At 45.1% G+C, this 21279-nt stretch overlaps 1 protein-coding gene across 1 annotated transcript in view; it reads right to left on the bottom strand.

The window, feature by feature from the left end:
- LTBP1 (latent transforming growth factor beta binding protein 1) overlaps positions 1-15016 on the bottom strand; it is a 193036-nt gene extending 178020 nt beyond the window's left edge. Inside the window, exons 1-2 of the mRNA XM_086460519.1 lie at positions 14559-15016; positions 13783-13853 (exon numbers count right to left, since the gene is read on the bottom strand). Coding sequence (XP_086316645.1) covers positions 13783-13853; positions 14559-15016 — 529 coding nt within the window. The remainder of the gene's footprint in view (positions 1-13782; positions 13854-14558) is intronic.
- Positions 15017-21279: the final 6263 nt, after the last annotated feature.

The raw sequence follows: 21279 nt of genomic DNA, 5'->3' as shown, positions 1-21279 counted from the left end.
CAAAAGATAGTAGAGAAGTGGGTATAGCTTTTACTGCTTTCCTACATGCACAACATTTGAACAACTTAAAGTAGAATGCTGGTGAGCTAAAACATAGGAAATACACAAGTTAAATCAAGAAATATAGCTTTGTTTCAAATATTCCTGTTAGCAGCCTTTCATACTCTCCTTCCTTCCCTGAATCCTCCCTCCCTCCCCATACTTTAACAACCAAACTGCATCCAACGAAACAATATTATACAGACTATAGAATTTTACTACTGATCCAGGCTTGGATTCATTCTATTACTATTTAAAATCCCAGATCCTCCATAGATACCTATCAGGAATCCTTACAGTCACGTTATAGGTGACCAAAACAAGGCAGAGAAGCATGATGTGATTCAACCCTCCCCCCTCGAAAGCCCCAAAGAAATCCCCTCTGATCTCACCACCATAACCATGTAAAAAGGAGATGCACGAACCGCTGCTACACAGACGTAGCTACACCCAGGGGTTGCCTTCTTTAAAGAAACAGACGGGTGCTTGTGACTATCCTGACCTAGCTTCTGTGCAGTCTTTGTGCCACCAGTGAAACGGGATCAGATTCCCCAAAAGACAATTCCCTTCCAGACACCTGCCTTCCGATAGGATCACACTGGTTGTGGTCCCCTCCCCACTGACCCGACGGAGGCTGAATAACCAGCCTAGGCTCAACAGCCAGCCTGCAGACCTCGCTAACACAGGATCAATTCCATTCTGAATGGGCAAGAAACCGAGAAGCAAATCCCACCAAAACAATGAAAAAAGGCGGCAACAGTTGCTGATCATATGTATGCATAACACTGCAAAGCTATGGCTAATCTGAGGATTTATTTTGGATGCTTAAACTTACAATGCTATTGTATCTACAGAATGTCAACACAAAAAGAACCCAAAGATGGCAAAACAAATTCATTTTCTTATCCAGAAGATAACAGTTTAACAGCACTGTCATTCCAGTTTAACAGTAAAATACAATTCTAATTAAAATAGCTATCAAAATAATGTCTTCATTAGTCCTATTAGAGCTGGCATACATTTATAAGAAGAATCCCTGCTGAGTTACTCTGCTCCTTCAAACTAAGCATACTCTTAATATTGTTAAAGATGTTTTAACATACACAAACATACATAAAGTCTACAGATTCTATTAAAATATGTAAGATCAAAACTTAAACCATAACATGAGGTTCTGCACCATATTCAAATATATCCAACTGCACAATTATTTTATTTTTTTTAAAAGTCAGTCCACAGCCTTGGTCTAAATAAATGGGAGTACTCAGCACTTCAGTCAAGTTCTAATACATACCTTTTAGATGAAAATAAAGTAAACACACAAGCATATATATGAAATAACTTATTAGGACAGGACTGTGTTAATTTGGAGGACTAATTTGTCAACTGGTAACACCATCTGATCCAGGTGTATCGCGTATAACACCTATACATGACACCAGAATTGCCCTAAAACTTTCATTGAGCTTTTACATGAGGTTCTTCTCACACATACTTCCCCCTGCCATATGTTGTTCAGCAACATACGTCCTTTTCAGTACTACTTAGCTGAGCTACTTAATTGCATATCATGCATCTCCCTGGCAACAAAATGCAGTCACTTGCTTACTTATATTTCTATTTTTGAGACTATACTTTGACTTTGCTGGAAGACTGAAGACAATTTTCATTGTAAACTTGAGAAGGGATTTACCACAAGTATATGTTGCAATTTCTTATGCCTTGCTTTAAGATCTAAATTTTGCTACTAACAGTAAAAATTTGCTTATAAGCACATGACTGAAATTAATTATATCTTTGAAAAATAGATTCACGAGCCTTAAACTCTAATTAAGGTTCAGTGGCTTTGGAGAAACTCTAAGGCCAGAACAGTGACCCCATCATCCAGGTCATCTGTAGAAAGTGTGTAAAGCTCACAGTGAAACAGCCGGGCACAGTCAGAAGTGCTTTAGAGAAGTATCGTGTAAAAATTTCTCTTACAAAAAAAAAAAAAAAAACCAAACCAAAACCCCAGTATTTTTCAAAAGTGCCATTTTTACAACATTAAAAAAATATTCCTAGTGAAGATCTATTTCTGGAGATTTATGGACAAACAACTATACTAACCTCCAGGCTTCTCAATAAGTTATTTAAAAAACAAAAATCAAACACAGAAGTAAGCTAACAAGACCACCCCAAAATTCAGTGTAACAAAATCTCCACTGCTAGGACATCGATCATTGGGTATTTCCTGGCTCTCACAAGTGAAATAACAGTTTATGCATGCACAAAAGACAACCCTGAGAAAACTGCAACTCCTGTTTTTCCCGTAGTTAAGAACCAAAGCTGTGCCTCAGAAGCTTAAGAAAAGTTTCCACTTATCAAAGCGAACATAAAAAGGCTGAGATGAATTTAAAAATATGCAGCCAAAAATAAAACCTGGTTTGAAATGACCTTAACTTCTTTACCCAGACTTGAAGACTCTTACTTCACTGACAGCAACGTAAACCCCAGAAGTTTCTCAGCTTTACATGCACATAAAGCACACGAAGCTCTGCAGGACAAACTGCATCACTCTAGCTGGCCTTACAACAAAACAAGTGTCAGCAGATCCAGCAACTCCATTATAAAAGATCCCATTTGTCTCAAATCATATGAACAGTTGACAACAGGTTAAAAACCTGATCCACTACATCTTCATAGCAATGCACACTTCGATTGAAGTTCTTCACTAATTTGGTGCAACAGAAGATCACAAAATAGGATAAAACATCACATTTTAAAGAAAGAATTAAAAAGAACATTTTAATTATCATAATACAGCAGTTTAGTTTTAAAAGTTTCAAGACAGCTGCAACGTGCCAAACGTATGACCTAATTATTTTGTTCGAAGACAACAATAATGGCACATCTAACTGAAAACACCATTATTTTCCACAAAGCTAAGCTTCCAAAAACTGGTGCATGGAAGTATTAGGTTTAAAGCTGAAAAGCAGGCCAATATACTCCTGTTAAAGGCAATAGGCTCGGTCCTATTCAATTCAAGGAGGTCACGACGGGAAATTCAAAGAGAAGCTTAGCAAAGGTGCGAGTAACGAGACTCGGCTTAGCGGGTCAGACCAAAGATGCACTTAGTCCAGTCTCCTCTCTCCATTACTAAGATGGATGCCTGAGGACAGGCTGAGAAGCAATAAAAGTCTGTACCGCTACTGCCTTCATGAACTAGAAGCTCAGCACCTTCCTGAGCCAGAGTGCTGCTTTTGTGTTTAACAACCCTCAACAGATTTTCCGGTCAGAAGCTCACTGACCCGCTTTTTGAACCTGCCAGTTTCAGCATCCAAAACTTGCCGTGCCAAGAAAGCTGGCCACATTGGAAGGCCAGGCACAGAACCAACCTCCCCCCACTTTCCAGAAGCCTGGTGAAGGAACATGGAGTTCTCCAGGGTTGGGTTTGTGTTTTAAGACCATGCAATCTGTATCTATGAAAAATAAAGCCATGATTTATTTTTATATTTTTATTTAATAAAGCCACATCCGCTTCGGAAGTCCCTACACCACAAAAGGCTGAAAGCATTTTCTGTGGCTGTATCCCAACACGTTCATCTTTTCTATGCATCTTTCCCCCATCAACTACTGCTCACCACCATCAGGGCTGGAGGAATGCCTATCAGGCCAGGTACGGCTGCATTTTCAACATTCTTTCAGAAAAGCAAGTATAAAACAACAACACTACCATTAGGTTTAAACACATCCCTTTAAACATATCTGTACATCGGTTTGGGACTGATCTATACCTATGCACTTTTCAGTGCATGTGTTCATGCTATTTTGGTTAAAGAGTACATAAATATTTGCAGGAGCAAGACCTAAAATAAAAAGTTTATAACAGTTTTAAAACACAAATATTTTAAAACGTCTACATCTACAGAATGTATTTCTGTTTGAATACATACTAATGATTTATTATATTAAATCAATAAGTATAAAATATTATCATATATTGAAGAAATTTAGATTAAAATTTCCTTTTCGGACCTTCCAAAAGACTCAATATACAGGTACAACTAACTCCACTCGTCATGAAAAAACTTTTAAATTAAATTCCTGATAATTCTTGAATTAAGATCATTAAGATCTGACTCCTATGCTAATCATTTTGATTTTACCTTGATTCACGATTACCTTCTATAAATAGTAACATCTCACTTACAAGTTTATTCCCCTGTGTCTCTAGATCATGTGGAGAACTGAAATTCATAAAAACGTACTCTTCCGTGAGAAACTCACAATAAACAAATTTCAATGTCCCAAAAGTTTCCTGCACCCAAGTTTCTAACCTTTTAGCCTCAGCTCCACCTTTAAGCATCTCCTTTATGAGGCAACTGCTGTTAGTATTTCAACATCCACAAAATTTTTCAATGTCATTCCTGAATTTCTAATACTTTGATACAACAATCACACTACACCAAACAGCGTCGTGAGTTTTGTGTTACTTCTAGTGAGCTCATCCACTAGATTTTTCCCTTCTGTTTCCACATAAAATGTAACATACTTTTTTTCCTCCTCTTAACCACATGTAGTCAAGCATCAATTTAAGCAGAATGCACTGCCCTCCTACAGATTTCATCATTGTGCATGTTGGGACGGCATATATCAACTTCTCTCATACACGCTAGAGGGCAAAACACATGCTAGAGGGCAAACAACAGAAAAATACAGTAACTGGAAAGAGGGTAAGTGTGGGGCTGTTTCAGATTCCAGCACAAAATGATCGAGAAATGGTGCACGCATCAAGTTTACAGAAAGGGGAAAAACCAACACTGCCAACATAAATATATCTGTGCTTCGAGTAGAAATTTCAAGTTCCTTTACATGCAACATAGAAATACTGTTAAAGGCATAGCAAACACCGTCTCTCTTGCTTCATTAATTCAAGATTGCTATTCCTCAAGCACACAAGGAAACCAAACCACAGCTCATCTTGGTTGAGTGCATATCCTAAACAAAAAGTTGTGATACAAAGACACCTTTAACTCCTGCTGTGTTGAAAGACAGTGATGACCCCCCACTGATTCCAAAAGAAAAACAGTGAAGCACTTTCTCTGGGTTCAGAAAGCAAAGAGACATACCCCAGCTCGCCTCAGAAAAATCTGAGTATGGTGCTGACATCCTGGAGAAGAGCAAAATTTATGATAGTCTCCTGTTCTCTGAACTGCCCTACTGATTAGCTCTTAAGTCTTTTAAGTCATTGTCAGGACCAAGGATGCAACACTGGAGACTAGAAAGTCAAAAGCAAACTGAAGGAACACTTGGTGCTCACCATCTAAAGCTTTTCTAGGGATCTAGATCTCCATCTGAGGATCTTTCTCCAAACAGTTTTCAAAAGCTGAATTTTACCAGAAATATATCCAACCATTCTACACATTCATTGAGGATGAGGAAGAGAGGAATTTGTGACCAAGGGAGAGACAACCATGCTGTAAGACCATTCTATTAAAATAAAGTTGAAATTACTTAAATGATCAGAAGAAACTGCACGAACTGCAGAAAACCTGTACGACTTCTATGCTGTAATGGAGGAAGTATTACAACCATCTGTGTCTTCCTACACAGGAATTTCGGGTTTATCGTAAGTATACTGTCTCCGAGAATTCTTTTGCCAAGCACACTTCAAATAAAAGCATGTGTCACTGCTGGAATTCTTCACTGGTCCACTTCAAAACATCTGATGCATTCCCACACTGGCATGGATGACCTCCAAAAAAGGAGGGAAACAAAACCCAATGCTTTTGGCATACATATTTCTTTTAAAACAAAAAAAAATCACAGAGGTTCTCTCCTAACCTAATGACAACATAACATACGTTATTATTTTCTATGTATCTTCATAGTATTATCTCTAAATGCTAGGATTTATCAAAATTTAATAGCAGCTATATTAAAATACTTCAAAAGCCTAACTTCAGCAAAAGGATGTGTTATTTTACCAGTCATAAGACTACAACATGCCTGTTTGACATTTGCCATTTTAAATCACCCTGTGTTTACTGGAGTTTATTTAGTATAAATACTTAAGTTAGGCTGTACAGTCTGGGAAGCATTTTAAAGTATTTAACTATATGAGATCATAATTATACATTTTCTGACAGTACAAACATTTCACATGCTATAGATCCTTCTATCATTGCAGTATCAAAAAAAGATCATTCGCTACAGAACGGACTAAGTCAAGCAGATTCACGTTACACACTGCTCTTGCTTGCTGGAGTGGTTAACGCTCCAGTTTGCAATCCCTTTCATTCCCTTAACCTTGCTCATCACAGCTTACTCATTTTATTACAAAATGCTTTGAAAGAAATACGGAAGAAACTGATGAACTAAGAGAAACTCAATAGAGGCAACTGAAAATTTTTAACTGGATGCAGGATTCAGACAACCGAAGTATTACAGAAAAGATATACCAGGGGAAGAAACTATTAATAACAACAGAATAATTAAAATGCTAAGAACAATAAAGTTTGTCCTAAATCAAACCAACTCAATAAGCATTCCAACATTTAGTTGAGCTTCTCTGAAAATCCAGGTCTAAATTGACACATAGAGATAATAAAAACACTGACTTGAATGACGAAAAAACAAATCCTTCCATAGGACACAAAACAATCCTCCTTTATCAGGAAGAAGCTCTCCAAAACTCTAGGTTTATGCAGGGATTACTCTCCGCATTTCACAAAAAAGAACATGGCCCAGCAGAACTATTTTTAGCTCTGTTATTTAAATGAACATCTTGCCTTGCTAACATGTAAAATCCTTATTAACCTCCTGTGAGCAGCCAGAAATGCAGAGACACACTAAAGCTTTGCTTTCTTTCTGTAGTCAATGGAAAGGATCCGTTTTCTAGGAACAAGTTAGTTACACAAGTCAAAAACCGGTGCTTTTAAAGGCAGAACAACAAAACTAAAGCAAAAATCCCAAACCCAACCCAGTACCAACCCATGTTAGTTACAAAACACAGACTCGGCTGACAACCTGAACCACCCGTAATCTTCCACCAGCCAGTACTGCTGCATTCGAACAGGGAGCCAGCTGAGGGAAGCGTGCGCCCCTCTCCATCCACCCTCTGCTAACCCCATGGCTCCCAGGGGACCCAAGCTCGCTTTAGCTCAGGATCAGTCGGCACAAGCAGCCCTTCATGCCAGAGGCTGTGAAGAAGGGTATGGTTAGCGGTGCTGCACCCAACTGCTGAAGGCCCCACGAAGCGCAGAACGCCAGCCCCTGCTCCAGCCCTGCTTGCCCAGAGGCTGGCTGAGCCCACCCGCACCGCTGCCTGGCCCTGCCCTCGCACTGTGCCGGAGAGGAAGCAGAGGGGAGCACACCCCACCGCCAGCTCTTCCCTTCTCCAGGAAGGGCAGCCAGACAGAAGAGGGGTAAGACTCCTAAGCATCAAAAGGATCACGTCACTGTCAACAAGTCATCTTGTTCCTGCACACGTGCAGAACCAGGAGAACGCTGTGCAACCACTGGATGAACCCCCTGGCACCTACACAGCTTTCCTCACCACTTCCCAGTTACACACTGAAAACAAATAGCCGACAAATCTGAAAGGGGAAAAAAAAAAAAAAGAAAAAAAAAGAAAACTTCACAGTTTTCTGGGTTCCTTTTAATACTTTATTAACAGAGGAAGCGTTCAGGACTTTTTATCCACTGTAGATTTACCACAACTTTACTAGATGTCCTGCTTCTTTTGTTAACCCTAACTGCTGTAGTGAGCTGAATGTGTTCATTACCAATCCATTGTTTGCTTCAGTGCAGGAGCACATCTTGAGGAGTTTCTTTAAGGTTCTGTTTTGTTTTACATCTATACACACATGCAGTATTTAGTATGAAACAGAGACTGTATTGTTATAACCTTGTTTCCAGTAAGGTCCCAAACGGCTCCCGAAGAAATGGCCAAGTTTTACCTCAGGTCAACTGTGGACTCACGTTTCCTCACCGAAATGTGGCAACAGCACACAGCAGGGTTACACCTGTACTGCAGGGAGCTGCTCACAGCCCTCCCGTCTTCTCACGACTCCTGCTGCCTCCGCTCGCGGAAGGGAGGCTGGCTGCCATCAAGGGCCAAGAGAGGGACACTGCTCAAAGGCTGCATTACCACCGTAGCTCAGGCCAGGATTCTCTGACCATAGCTTATCAATCGCACCCACCAAGGTTTGGTTCATGTCATGGGGCCATCTTAAGGCACATGCACTGTATTTCTTTTAGATGCAGAGGAAAAAAACCCTAAAATAATAAAACACTAAACCCAAAACAGGAACACTCCGAAGATGTACCTCATGTATTTCAGCCTTATACTGGCATTCATTCCCCGAGACCAGACACCATCTAGTCCAAAATGAAACACTAAGCCCTGAAACACGCACGCCATGGGCCTCAGGTCACCAAAACCAAAGGCTGTAGTCTACAGATCTGCTCTCGGTAGTCCATGCTGTTTGCTAACGTAGACAGAGCCAAAGATGATAAGAATCTGGATCCTCTCATTCTCCCCCTCCCAAGAACAGTAAGTGAAAAATAAAGCAGAGTAGAACTACCACTGAGGGCTAACAAGAGCTTTCCCACTACAAAAGCCCATCTATTCCTTGTATATGAAACCCAAAAGTTTTATTTACATATTACAGTAGCAAGCACAGCAGAGGCAAAACCAAGCTACTCAAGTAATGGCTTTCAGTTTTTCAACTCTGAAGTGTTTAAAAACAACATCAAAGAATAGATTAAAAAGGACTAATGTATAGATCAGTTTCATGAGGTCAAAGTAGTTATGTCTCTTTAAAATTCAGACATTTAATTTTGATTTAGACAAAATTTGAAGGAGATTGATACTGCTTTTACTGAGATGATGGTCTTAGAATAAGAAGAAACAACATCTGAGGAGAGCATGTTACAGTTAGGTTTTGTATACACGATGTAAATAAACAGAACTTGGTAAAACTCAAAGCCACAAAACTGATTAAGCACAAGCCTCAGGAACCATTTATGACCAGAAAACCTCCATGAAGCACAGCTGCAAACGTTTTTCGTTCCCAGTTCCAATGACGAGAAGTACAGCTCTTCTGGATACCACCATTTCTAAGAGCTGAACTGAGGACAGAAAAAGTGTAGATTCTGAGCAACCAGTATTAAAATATTTAGTTGTAAAGCATTTTATATCTAAACTGGGAGAGCTATGTATGCTTCCAAGTTTCCAGGTCTGGATCCTAACCCTAAATCAGAACAAGACCTAGGTACGCAACCTTTCCCTCACCAAGAAAATTCAGGAGCACAGGCTAGAAGCAACCTAGGGGTGTAGCTCCGTTGTGAAGTGCCCCTGTCCTGAACAAGACACAAAGCTGTAGCATGGCAATGCAGCAGCGGCAAGCAGTATAGCTCCGGAGGTTCAGGGATCAGATGGCTCAAGCTGAACAGCAACACGCAAGCAGAGACCATGAAAATTTGGGAATCGAACAAAGGGGACCCTTTCTCTGGGCAAGTGTTAGCATAACTTTCTAGCCTCTTCCTTCTCCAGCAGGAAGACTGTACTGTTGTACATTTTCTTATTCCAAAAAATAAATTAAATCTTGTTTATGTATAGCACACTTAATGTTGAGTCAGGAAGTCTTTCAAAAGAGAAGAGAATTAGCAAAATAATCTTTTAATAAAAAAAGCCAACAGGCTCTTTGTCTTATTTTCTGACGACTTCTCCAAGGTGACTGAGCACACAACAGACAGGAGAGAACCTCATCACCAAACTCAAAGAAACCAGTTCCAACCCCAAAATCCTCCCCTTGTGCCAATGCGTGGAGTATACGCACACACACATACACCACCATCAGCTAACGAAGGCGGAAAATCCTTTTTCTCTTAATTGACAACGAAGGTACATGTGGGTTTTACATCTATGCAGCCACTAACTCCTCTCCCTATATGAAACTTACTCTGAACAGTCCTGCAAAATCCACTTCCTCACCTGTTTGCCCTATGAGTCTTTCTTACACCTCTGCCATAAGGAGCTCATGCCTCTATTCCATTAACAGGCATCTCTCTCCTTCCCACCAGCAGTAGTTAATGCTCATCATTAGGTTAGGCAAAGTCAGAATTCCTCCAGGCAATGCTGGTTTTTAAACCATCCCGTTTACATTGAGACTCTCGCAAACAACTGATATTAATGCTTCAGACAAAAGATATTACACATTTTAGAAGGGGTCTACTATTACAATAACATGGTTCTTTAATTATGGGGGGTTTTAAGGTATCAGACCCTGCATACAACAGGTAATTTCTTTCTTGACATCCCAATGGGAAAAACAGCTCCTTGTAATCATTAAGAAAAAGAAAACAAAACCAGAACAAACAAAACCTATTTTGTAGAAAGCAGTATTAACGAACAGAAATTCAGTAGCAAGTAACAAAGTAGGAGACAACAGGTTTCAATAGGGTAAACATACACTTGAGAGGCAGGAACTCCTAATTTCCATCTTAGACCTTCTAGGCAGTTGTTAGAACTTGTCCAAGGCCACATTTAACCCATGGTTCAATTTTCATAAACAAAATAAATAACAAAAACCCCACACTCTAGGTTCTACGTGCCTTACAGACATGTTATAGAGCTAATTAATGTTCATATAATGCTCTGGTAATGCAACAAGTACTAACAAAACATGATGTCTCCAGCCTTGGTGGTATCTTATTGCACTTACACAGATTATAACCTATGATAACTATGACTGGAAGACAATCTTTGCCATAAACCCTTTCACGTGCTTATAACTTTCCAAGGTGTTTATTGCTATGGTTGAATTTTTCTCACCTTTGTCTTTACCCAAAGGTGGATGTTCCAAATGCCTCAAAAAGGTAATTTTTGATTGTTTGACATCATTCTTCCAGTAAAGCAATTTTGAGTACTTTTAACACTGAGCTCTATGATTTAGTCTTTTTAATTAGAATTACTCAGTTCTTCTTAAGAAAAGTCACACCAAGGTTGAAAAAGAAGCTCTTGAGATAAAACCTTACAGTGTAAAACCTAAGTATTAGGACAGAGCCGGAAAGCCTATATGCCTAAAATCAGATACAGCAGACGTTCTCCTACAGGTAGTTAACAGGAAAACAGAAGCTCACCTTCTGAGGACACACAGTAAAGCTTCCCAGAGAACATGAATACAACAGGCACTTCAGCTTCAAACTAAAATCTAGAAAAAGGGCTTGAAGAGTCCACTTGCCTCCTGCCTACAGATGCGGCCCTCTGAGCTGCTCAGAAACATTTCAACTACCCCCTGTTGCAGCTACAGAGGGCAACGCGAGGCAGCGGCTGCTCTGCCAGGCAGACTGCCCCGCCTGGGATGAAAGCACCCCGGGGAACGGCAGCCCCAGCCCCGCGCCTGAGACAGCGGGGCGAGCAAACGCCACCGTGCAGGACAAGGGGAGGGGGGAGATGAAGAGAGCCTGGGCTGCCAGACCATGCCCCTTCCCTTCGCCCCTTCTTCCCGGGTGGGAGGCAGGCTTATCCCACAGGTGCAGCAGAGCAGACACGCGTTCCAGCCTGGGATTACACCTGAGCTAATAAACCCGGCTGATCAGAGCTGGCTCTCAGCACCCTGGTTCTGGAAGCACGATGCACACAAATGGAAGCTGGCTCTGGAAAGAGCCAGTATGGGTCTGGGGTTTATTAGCTCAGGCTTTGCACCACGCAAAAGAATATAAACTGGCCCTAGAGGCCAAATAGCTTGTTAAAGTGACACTGAGCCTAGCTAATAAACTCTGACAGATCCAAACTGACTCTGCATGAAATCAGCTCAGGTGTGCCTGCATCTGTGGCACAACTAATCAATCCACAATTGCAATAATCCACTATCTGAATTTAAAAATCACTTATTTTTTACAGGAAACAAAGGGGGTCACTTTTGTTCAGTTATAGGGTTTCTGTTCTTCTGAAAGGAACATCAAGAGGTTCAAGAAAAGGAGATATCTGGCTTTTATGACTGTGAGACTAATCTTCCACAGCTAAATCGAGTCAATGCTATCTCATGGATTGCCTAAGTTACAAAACAGACAACTCCAGTACATTTAGTGCTTCCCTTGGGAGAAGGGAGAGAGGTAAAGCTGGGAAGATCCAAGCCAAGTGTATCGTACCACTGCTAGGAGGTACCAGAGTAGCATCAGAGCAGGCAGCAAAAACATTTAATGCGAAGGAGAGCCCAATATTGGAGACACAAACTGAGAAAAAAGGGTCAAAGAGAAAATCCTCCCACCTTTCCTTTAACTCTTTCTCTGCTACTCCATTACTGCCATAACTATATGCATTGAAAAGCAATTCATGGATTTAAATGAGATTCTACACAGCTACCCCATAAAAATCTAATTGCCTGACCTACTCCCTATTGAAGGCCCTAAAAACAGAAAGGAATAAAAAAACGAGAAGAGAGAGAACAGTTCAATGATAATGAGAACAGTCAAAAAGATGAACTTAAAAGGCAGAAAGTAAAGAAAACCACTTAATTTATAAACAAAAGTTAAAATGGATGGATTGAAGTTATCTGGAAATAACAGTTACTAGAAGACCAAGAAAGAGCCACAAAAGGAAAAATTCTTTGGGCTTTTTTCAAAATAGTGAAAATAAAATAAAATTGGTTGACAACAGCATTGCAGTTGAAATACTTTTTTACTTAATCTCCTGAAATTATTATGAGTTTTTTTCCAGTTTGATTAGTCTTTCAGCTAAGGTAGGTGTTTATTAAGCTCTGCAACAAGCCTCAAAATACCATCTCAAACACTGCAAGCTGAAGGAAATCATTCTAGTACTTGTAACATGTGTTGAGCAAAAAAGGTGACTAACCTAACAGAGCAGCACGTGTTTTCAGATGAAAACGCTAAGTTACAAGACTATCTTACATGCCATGTGCAATCTGCTCAGGGAAATTGCAAAGTTTTGTCTTTAACAGCCTTCTGTAATAGAGTTGTTGCTTCTCAGCAACAGCTCCACGCAGGTCAAAGCTACTTGACCTCACTGAGGATTACAAATGTGATTGCTCCCTATTACGAAAAATCCCACACAGGGACAAAAGCCACTATAAAAAAAAACCAAACAGAGTTGAAAGCATTGTTTATTCCAAGTCTCTCAGGGATGTAAGTCTGTCCTGCTGAACTAAAGCGATGTTCCAAGATCTGCCCAACCTTGCTGATACCTAAAGGGGTTTCCTGAAGAGGTATGTCCTTCCAGTCTTCCGTGATCTCGTGGCAGCGTCACTCCAGTTTAGCCATTTACAGTCACCCTGCATCCTGCCTAAATTAGCTGAGATTCTTCCTCTTTCATGTTTAAAGGACAACCTGAGCATTATCCTCACGAGATAACCTCAGCGTTATCTTACACATATTCTAGATATCCCAGTAAAGTACATCCCTCCACAGGAACCTCTCCAAACCCACTTCTTTTGTCTTGTTCAAACACTTCAAAACTCCCACGCCCTACGCACAGGGTCATCATGCGGGCTGCTGGTGAAGGGACAGTGAGGGCAGGCGGCCATTACTCGCTCCTCACCTGTGGTGCTCTGGAAGGTTCTCTACCCTCTTAAGCCCACCCTGCTCAAAAAACTCCCAACACCCCAGCATTTACACGATTTTCCTCCCCACAAAAAACAACCTCCGCAAAGCTCTCTCCAAAACCACCACTCACTATCTGTGCTGAGAACAAACACGTGTGTCCGCCCCCCCCCCCCCCCGACCCACACGGTTACTCACGTTTGATGCACCTCTGGGAGCCCGTGGCCTTGCTCCAGCCGTGGCAGCACTGCCCCCCGCAGACATTGACCCTGCGGGAACAGCAAAGAGAGGCGAGGGTCCGGCGGGGCCCCCCCTCCCGGCGCCGCGGCGGCGTCCAGCCCCGCTCCCCAGCCGGGCCGCGGGGCGGGCACTGGGCCGGGAGAGAAAAGGCGGGAAGAATTAAACGTCCCGAGAGCGTCTGAGGGAACTCCTCACCCGGCGCCGGCTCCGACTGGAAAGGCGGGCTGGCGCCTCCCGGAGAGGGCCGGGGACGGACGGGCACCCCAGCACTGCTTTCAGGGGCGCAAAGGACAAAGGCGGGGGCCGCGGCTCGCCGCTGGCAGGGCCAGGGCCACCGCCGCCGCCCCCGCGGGAGGACCGAGAGGAGGGCGGCTGCGGGGCTCCTCGCAGCCTCGACGCCTCAGCTCGGGCGCGGGACGCGCCGCGAACTCCCGGGGCCCGCGCCCGGCCTCAGGCACCGCGGGGAGGCGGCAAAGAAACGGCGGGGTTACGCGCCCTCAGCGGCTCTTCAGCCCGCAGGGCACGGGCAGCGGGCAGGTAGCGCCGCGGTAACCCCCAGGAGCCCGGCGCGGGCTCTCCCGGCCCCCTGTCCCCTTCCCCGAGGGGAAGCGACAACAGCCGCGACGAAGATGCTCGGGGGGGAGGGAGGCTGCGGGCGGGCGGCGTCGCCGCCGCCTCAGCCGTGCTGGGGAGCGGGGGACGTGCGGGGCACGGTGGGCGGGAGGGCGCCTTACCCCGGCAGCGGCGGCAGCTGGTGCTTCTGGCGGAGGGGCAGGCCGGCGCTGCTGTTGCCGCGGGGTCCCGGCGGCGGCTTGGGCCGCGGGCCGAAGCGGGCCGGCTTGGCGAAGGAGGAGGAGTGAGCGGCGGAGTTGGGATGGACCTGCCCGGCGGGGCCCAAGCGGAGCTGGACACCCGCGCCGCCCGACTTGCTCATCCGCCGGGTCCGCTCCAGGGTGCCGCCGCCGCTGTAGCGAGTGTTGAGCTGCACGTTAAACGTGCGCTGCTGCTGCTGCTCCCCCCCGAGGAGGGTCGGGCGCTGCTGCCGGCTGCCAGAGGAGCCCCCCCGGCCGGGCTGCAGGACGTACGTGATCCTCCTCAGCCTGCCCTTCTCGGAGGCAGCGAGCGCCGGTGACAAAAGCGCACAGGCAGCGGGGAGGACGAGGAGGAGGAAGCCCCATCTGATCCGAGCCATTTCCAGAGCGGGAGCCCCTGCGGCCAGCGAGCTTCGCGGACCCCCCGGTGCAAAGCTTTCCTCTCCCGCGAAGGACGTGGGTGTGCGCGACCTGCGCCCGGGGTGCGGGTCCTTCCTCTGCTCGCTGCCCCCCAGCCTGCTCCGGGGGGGAAGGAAGAAAGCCTTGGGTTCCTCCCACCCGCCCCCCAAACTGTTAGAAAAGTTCAGCAAACACGTCGCCCCGTGGAGCAGGAAAACATCGTTGGAAGAAAGGAAGCGGCGGGTGCGAGCCGAGCTGCGAGCCGGAGCGGGAAGGGAGGAGGAGGAGCAGCAGGGGAAGGGTGTTCGCTGGAGGGAGGTGGTCGCAATGGAGAGCAGATGTTTCGGTTGCCGGAGCTGCCAGGGGTCTGCCGGCGGGTGTAAGAAACGGCCCCGCCGCCAGTCCGGAAAAAAAAGCCCCCTCTGTAAGAGCGTCTCCGGGAGTTGAGCGTGTGCGGGGGGGTGGGCGCCCCGGCCCCGGTGCGGCCCCGCACAGCCAATCTGGGGCCGCCGTGACGTCAGGCGGCGCTCCCGGGGCGTGGGGGGCCGGGGCCGGGGCCAGGTGACAGGGATGGGGAGCGGCGGGGGGGTCCCGGCTCCCAGCGGGGCGGCCAGAGCCTGCGCCGCCGAGGTCGCCCCGAAGTGCGCGCTGTCGCCCCGGGGCGCCGAGGGGCCGTCTGCCTGAGGGGCAGCCCCCCGGCCCTCCTGCGGAGCTGGGCGGTGCTGCTCTGCTCCCACGGAGGGACGGCGTTAAGCCCCAAAACTTCATACCCGTGCTCCGCTTGGTAGGTGGGAACCCAACGAAAGCACTTACACACCTTAGAGGTAAACACATGCCTCGGTCTCTGCCTGACGGGAACCAGAGGTTGGAGACTGCCGTTAGCAGAAGTCCTGGCAGGACTGGGAGGGACCATATTCTTTGCCGTTCTTGTAAAGCAGTACGTATTCCTGAAGAACGAAACACAAACCACAATTGTGCACTTAGAATTAATATACAGGCAAAACTGCCTACGTTTTTCTCCAGTATGTCTTAACGGATGACACCCTTTAGCACTGTAAATAAAGAAAAAAAACCCCAAAGTTCACAACATAACCTGAAGGTTACATCTTTTAAAATACTCAGAAGCTGATGTGTCAGAGTCCTTTCCAAGAAACTTTGAAGAGGATCAGAGAGTTTTTGCAAATCCAACAGCTTGAAATCCAGGTCCTCCTCCCTGGGTTCTCCTCTGCTCTTTTCCAGAGCTTTAAGGACACTGACCCTGGCTCCAAACCGATGAGATTTTGTTTGTAAATGCTCCTGGCGCAGCTATGCAGCCGGCACGGGGAGCAGGAGGGTTTACATGGACAGGATTCCAGGCAAGAGCCAGTGTTAGGAGCACAACGGTCCCTTCCTCCTTAGTTCTCATCTATTTTAAACTGCTCAAAAATAAATAAATGTTTTAAATAGATGAGAGTTTGGAGCTTTCTATGCCACAGTGTAAGGGGGCCACATCGACGTTAAAGGCTTCTGCTCCTGTGCCTCCAGCGCTCTGAATTGAAAACCAGTGTTTGAAAAGAAAATGACACTGCCACTGGGGGCTTCCAAATCCACAAGGGGTTAAACTAGAATGAAACTGTGACGGTTCAGAACAAAAACCGAGATAAAGCCTGAAAGGAGCCCCAGCTTAACTAAGAAGTTAGCTGTGAGACCACTGCCTCCTCTCTTAGCAAACATATACATCTGTTGTTTTTCTAACTTTAAAGACATTCTCAGCAACTGAACTGTTCAGCCTTCCGAAGGCTAATTGTTGTCAGTCCTGAGTACGCTGAATGTTTTTACAGTGTTTAGGGAACAAAAAATACCTTGAAACCAGAGAGGTGGGGTGATGGCTGAGTAAGTGGAGAGGAACTGATGTGGTACTCGGGATTGTTGCTCTGCACAGGGCCGCTGTCCTTCAGAAGTTTTCCAGAATGAGATCACAACTACGTGTGTGGCTGGGTTTGTTGTACAGAGGGCAAAAACTGCATTATTCCACAGCAGAAGCCAGTTGCTTTTAAGAAATGTGGGGTTTAAGTCAAGTCAAGCAGGAGGCAAATGCAGTGTATTACTGGCTACTGTACAGCAAATGGTAAGGGACCTCGAGGGAAAGATATCTGCAGAGGTGGATGCCTTGCATAGAATAATCGAGGTTTAAAAACATTCTTGTATTAAGTATTAGCTGAGATTAATTGGTTGAGGTCAAGCACTCCTCACAAATTTACATGGCAGGTCCGACTTTCAGCGTTTGGTTTTTTTTTTCCTCTAAGAAGGAAATCCACTTCTCTGTCTGGTTTTGGTCACATTTTTTTTTACTTCCTCCCTCCAAGTCAGGAGGGTCTTGGGTGTTAGGGACCTGGTTTGGCTGCAGTAACATGTTGGGTTGGCCTCATAAGTGTTAACAGCTATAAGAGAACTTCAATGAACTGCCACTGCAGTCTGAAGCTAAGCTCAAAATTATTTCACACGTACAAGTCCCTGCTTCCAAAGGACAAAAAGCCCCTCTGCCAAGCTCCAAACAGCTAGATGCTGGCCTTTCAGAAACAAGCCAGGTGGCTACTGAGGTTCCTGAGGATCCTCCAGTAAATGGTACCACCGCTCGTGAGAAACCTGCTCTGGCTGCCTCCTTGGCTCCTGTGGAAAAGGCACAGAGTTTGCTGGTGTAAGCAGGATTTAGGATCTCACACCACCTACCAGGCACACCACTCACTTAAAAAGGAGCTGGGAAAGCAATTCATGCTGCTTCTGCTCTGTTCCAGTCCTGTGGCTTGTGACTAAAGGGTGAACACAAAGAAACATAAAGAAAGGTCCTCAGCCCGGACACCTGCTGCCGGAGGGGCAGCCCTCTGGGTGCTCTGCTGTAAGGGCGCAGCTGGGGCTGAGAAGGCAGAACTGGCTGAAAGACTGGGAGCAGGGTGGACATAGGAGGCAGAACTGCTGCGCAAAGAGATGGCAGGACTGCTTGCTTCGAGTGTTAAAGGCCTAATGGACAGGGAAGAAGCCAGTTTGAGAGTGTGAGTATCTGCAACAAGAACCAAAGTAGCATTATTCAAACCAAAATGAAAGCACAAACTAAACTGCTATATACGTTTTTGTTCAAATCTCATGACTTTGGGGACAGTCCCATGAGTTGGGTGAGGAAGGACAATTGGTTTTGAGCCATCGAAGTTGGCAGCACTCAGACCTCCACAGTTCTTTTCAGGCAAGTGAAGGAGACAGGACTGTGGCCCCATGTCTCCCGGGGGACGTGTCTGGTGCACAGGCTCACAGAGCAAAGCAGGGACCTTTGCAGGATGCTTCAGGGAAGATGTGTATTACGTTGAGGCTAGAGCCATCTGAGCATGGGTGATCACTCAGCCTTCCTTCTGCAGCCAGTGCCACAGTACCGCCCCGTGCCTGATCCTCACGTTAGCCCCGCAGTAAGTGGAAGGATTGGTAATGCCCAGTGTGCAGCTCCACCAGGCAGCAGGCCTTAGCTTGCTGGGAAAGCTGCGTTAGGGTTCGACAAGGTTGAATGCTTTGTTCAGCCCCAATTTTGGCTACAGAAGAGCACTTTTACAGTAGTGTAGCTCCACTAGTTTCAATATTACTCCAAACTCCTTCTGAGCTAAAGGATGAAAAGCAGTCTCTATAATTTCTTGTAAGTTGAGAATCAGCTGAAGACCTGTATCTGCTGTTTTCCTTTTCCACACTACACAAGCAGCTGCAAACCAACCCTGTATTTTGCAGGCTAAATTATACCTTTAGCCACAGCTTTGTACAGGTAACAGGACTCTAGTTTAGAAGGCATTTCTTTTGAATAACAGAGAACAGCCTAGTCTCACTGTCATCAGAGAAGGGAAAAGCAGTGATTGACCTTTATGAGGTCACTGAAGTACATAGCACACATGACCCTGAATACACACACGAAGGAGATTTGCAGAGTAAGACCGTCTCGATATTAATGTAATTTCTACACAGTATTTTTTGAACAGAACGGTACCTTCCAACCATGACCGTTGTTTGTTCCTTCAGGCAAAAATTACAGTTTGCAACTAATATCCTGAGGCCTCAACCATTCCTGAGTGCTACCACAGTACAAATATCATTAATAATGTTTCACAAAAAGACAAGTCCTGCTCACTGCATTCATGTAGGCAATTAACATTCCCTTCCAAGGAACTCACGTGGTCAGACCAAGTCTGGACAGATGTGTGAGGCTTGGAAGGAAGGGGCTTAACTCTACTGAACCCATTTGCTACCGATAGCCTTCCTTTGTGACCTGGAGATCTGTAACGATCAACCCCGGCATATCTCAGTGTTTCCAGACTCACGCTACGTTACCTTGGGTAAACAACATTCTGCCTCCCTCTCCTTGGATGTGCTACCATGAATGCATCGCTGTAGTGCCTTCCCCAGCACCTCCTCCAAAAGAAGCCATCGTCTCCCCATGCATCGCTACTGCGACCAGGGCTCTGTGGCATTAGGCAGTAGACACAGGCGCCAGCAGACAAATCACACCGGCTTTTCTGTCTGGGAGTCACACGGTCCCGAAGCAGACGAGCTCTTCAGGGATGAAGGAACTTTTATGACGAGACTTAGAGCTTGGTCTGCGTGTGAATTCATACCTTGGAGCAACATGGGTCCTGTGTGGCACGGGGTGTCTGAAGCACTCAGACTAGCATGCAGATAGCCGAGAGCTGCAAGTCTAGGTGGGAACAGAAGAGGGACTCATGTTAGCCAGGGTAACGGTCATCACTCCCCCTCAGACTACTACCAAGAGAGATTGCCATAAGGCCTTCTTTTTTGCATTGAGTCACACTGAGAGTTGGATCCATTTGGCAAAAGCCTAATGCCAGTCTATTGCTAGTGACCACCGCCACATCCAACAAATCCATGCTTAAGGCAAGACGGAGCTGGCTTCTTTTCAAGTTGCTGACCTAACTGTCGTAGTAAAAGAAGCTATGTGGATTTGCATAGTCTTGAATGCCATTTTCCTGAACTAGCAGAAATCTCTACTAGACTATCTGGCAGTTTCACAGTTATCCTCACATAAATAAAATAACTGATTCAGAAATACAAGATTTTTTTCAAGATATGAAAGTCTCCACACTGTGCTGTTGCAATTATTCTTCCCCTCAAGGAAATAAATATATCGTGTCTACAAACCAATTAAAATATCCATTGAGCGTTTTTATTACACTATTCCTCACAATTGCTTGTTTCTTTATACAATCCCATATACACTGAAAATAAACCGCAGAGGAAATTAGATGGAAAGGACCACAAAAATGAGAAAATACATTTAATTATTTCACTTTACCTTAGGACAAGATGTGTTTAAACTAACACATTCTTCACAAAAGTAAAGTAAATATTATAACTAATATTTGAAAACTCTCGCAGCATGGCTATGTCATATGCCAAGAATACTAACCTCTGCAAAAATAAACTTCAGTGGTGGATCCTGATTTTTCACTGTAGCACTGTGTGCTGCTCAGACTTATGAAAGCCAAAGGAAAAAACGTCTGTCTAAAATAAAGCCCCTCCTGACTTGAATTAGCATTGAAGAATGTCTTAAAGATTTCATAATTACAGATAATCCAGGCAGACCAGCCCATCGGCATACAGGGAAGAGACACAGACAGAAGTGCTATAAGACTATGGAAAGAGGAGCCACAGCTCGTGGGAACCCCAGCCATGATTACCCCTGCAGCAGCTGCTTAGTAAGGTAATGTGTTCACCCCTTGTCTGTGCTTGGTCTCCTCCTCTGGCAGCTTGGGATGATGCTGGGGGGGCAGCTTGGGTACCTACTGTGTGCTTTAACCTCGCTCTCCGTGTCACAGAGAGAGAAACCCAGCCCTGGTTGGACTGCTGTGCTAGAAACTAGAACCTGAGCTTGACTCAGGGTCAACAATTGTTTGAAGAGCAGCTGGGCACACAGAGCAGCAGACCCTGGCTCTCCGGATTAAAAAAAAAAAGGGCTAATGATGCATTTGGAGCAGCTCCCAGCCACACCAATGTCAGGGGTTGGGAGTACGTGTATAGGTCCTCTGTCTGCTGCTCCTTCAAGGTTTGTGGTGGAAGGTGATGAAATGAAAATTACAAGCTTTTTTTTTTTTTTAAAGTACGTAGGGAGAAAAATGCTGGGCTTTCATTTCCATCACTTTTTCTCCAATAGCAAAAGGTGTCTGCAGAGGTGTTTAATGTCAGTCTGCAGCGTGTCTGTCTGTGTTTTGCACCAGGATGC

The sequence above is a fragment of the Leptosomus discolor genome, chromosome 2 (genome assembly GCF_034619465.1).
Source record: "Leptosomus discolor isolate bLepDis1 chromosome 2, bLepDis1.hap2, whole genome shotgun sequence".
Classification (NCBI taxonomy): Eukaryota; Metazoa; Chordata; class Aves; order Leptosomiformes; family Leptosomidae; genus Leptosomus; species Leptosomus discolor.
This window is presented reverse-complemented; position numbering and strand designations above follow the sequence as displayed.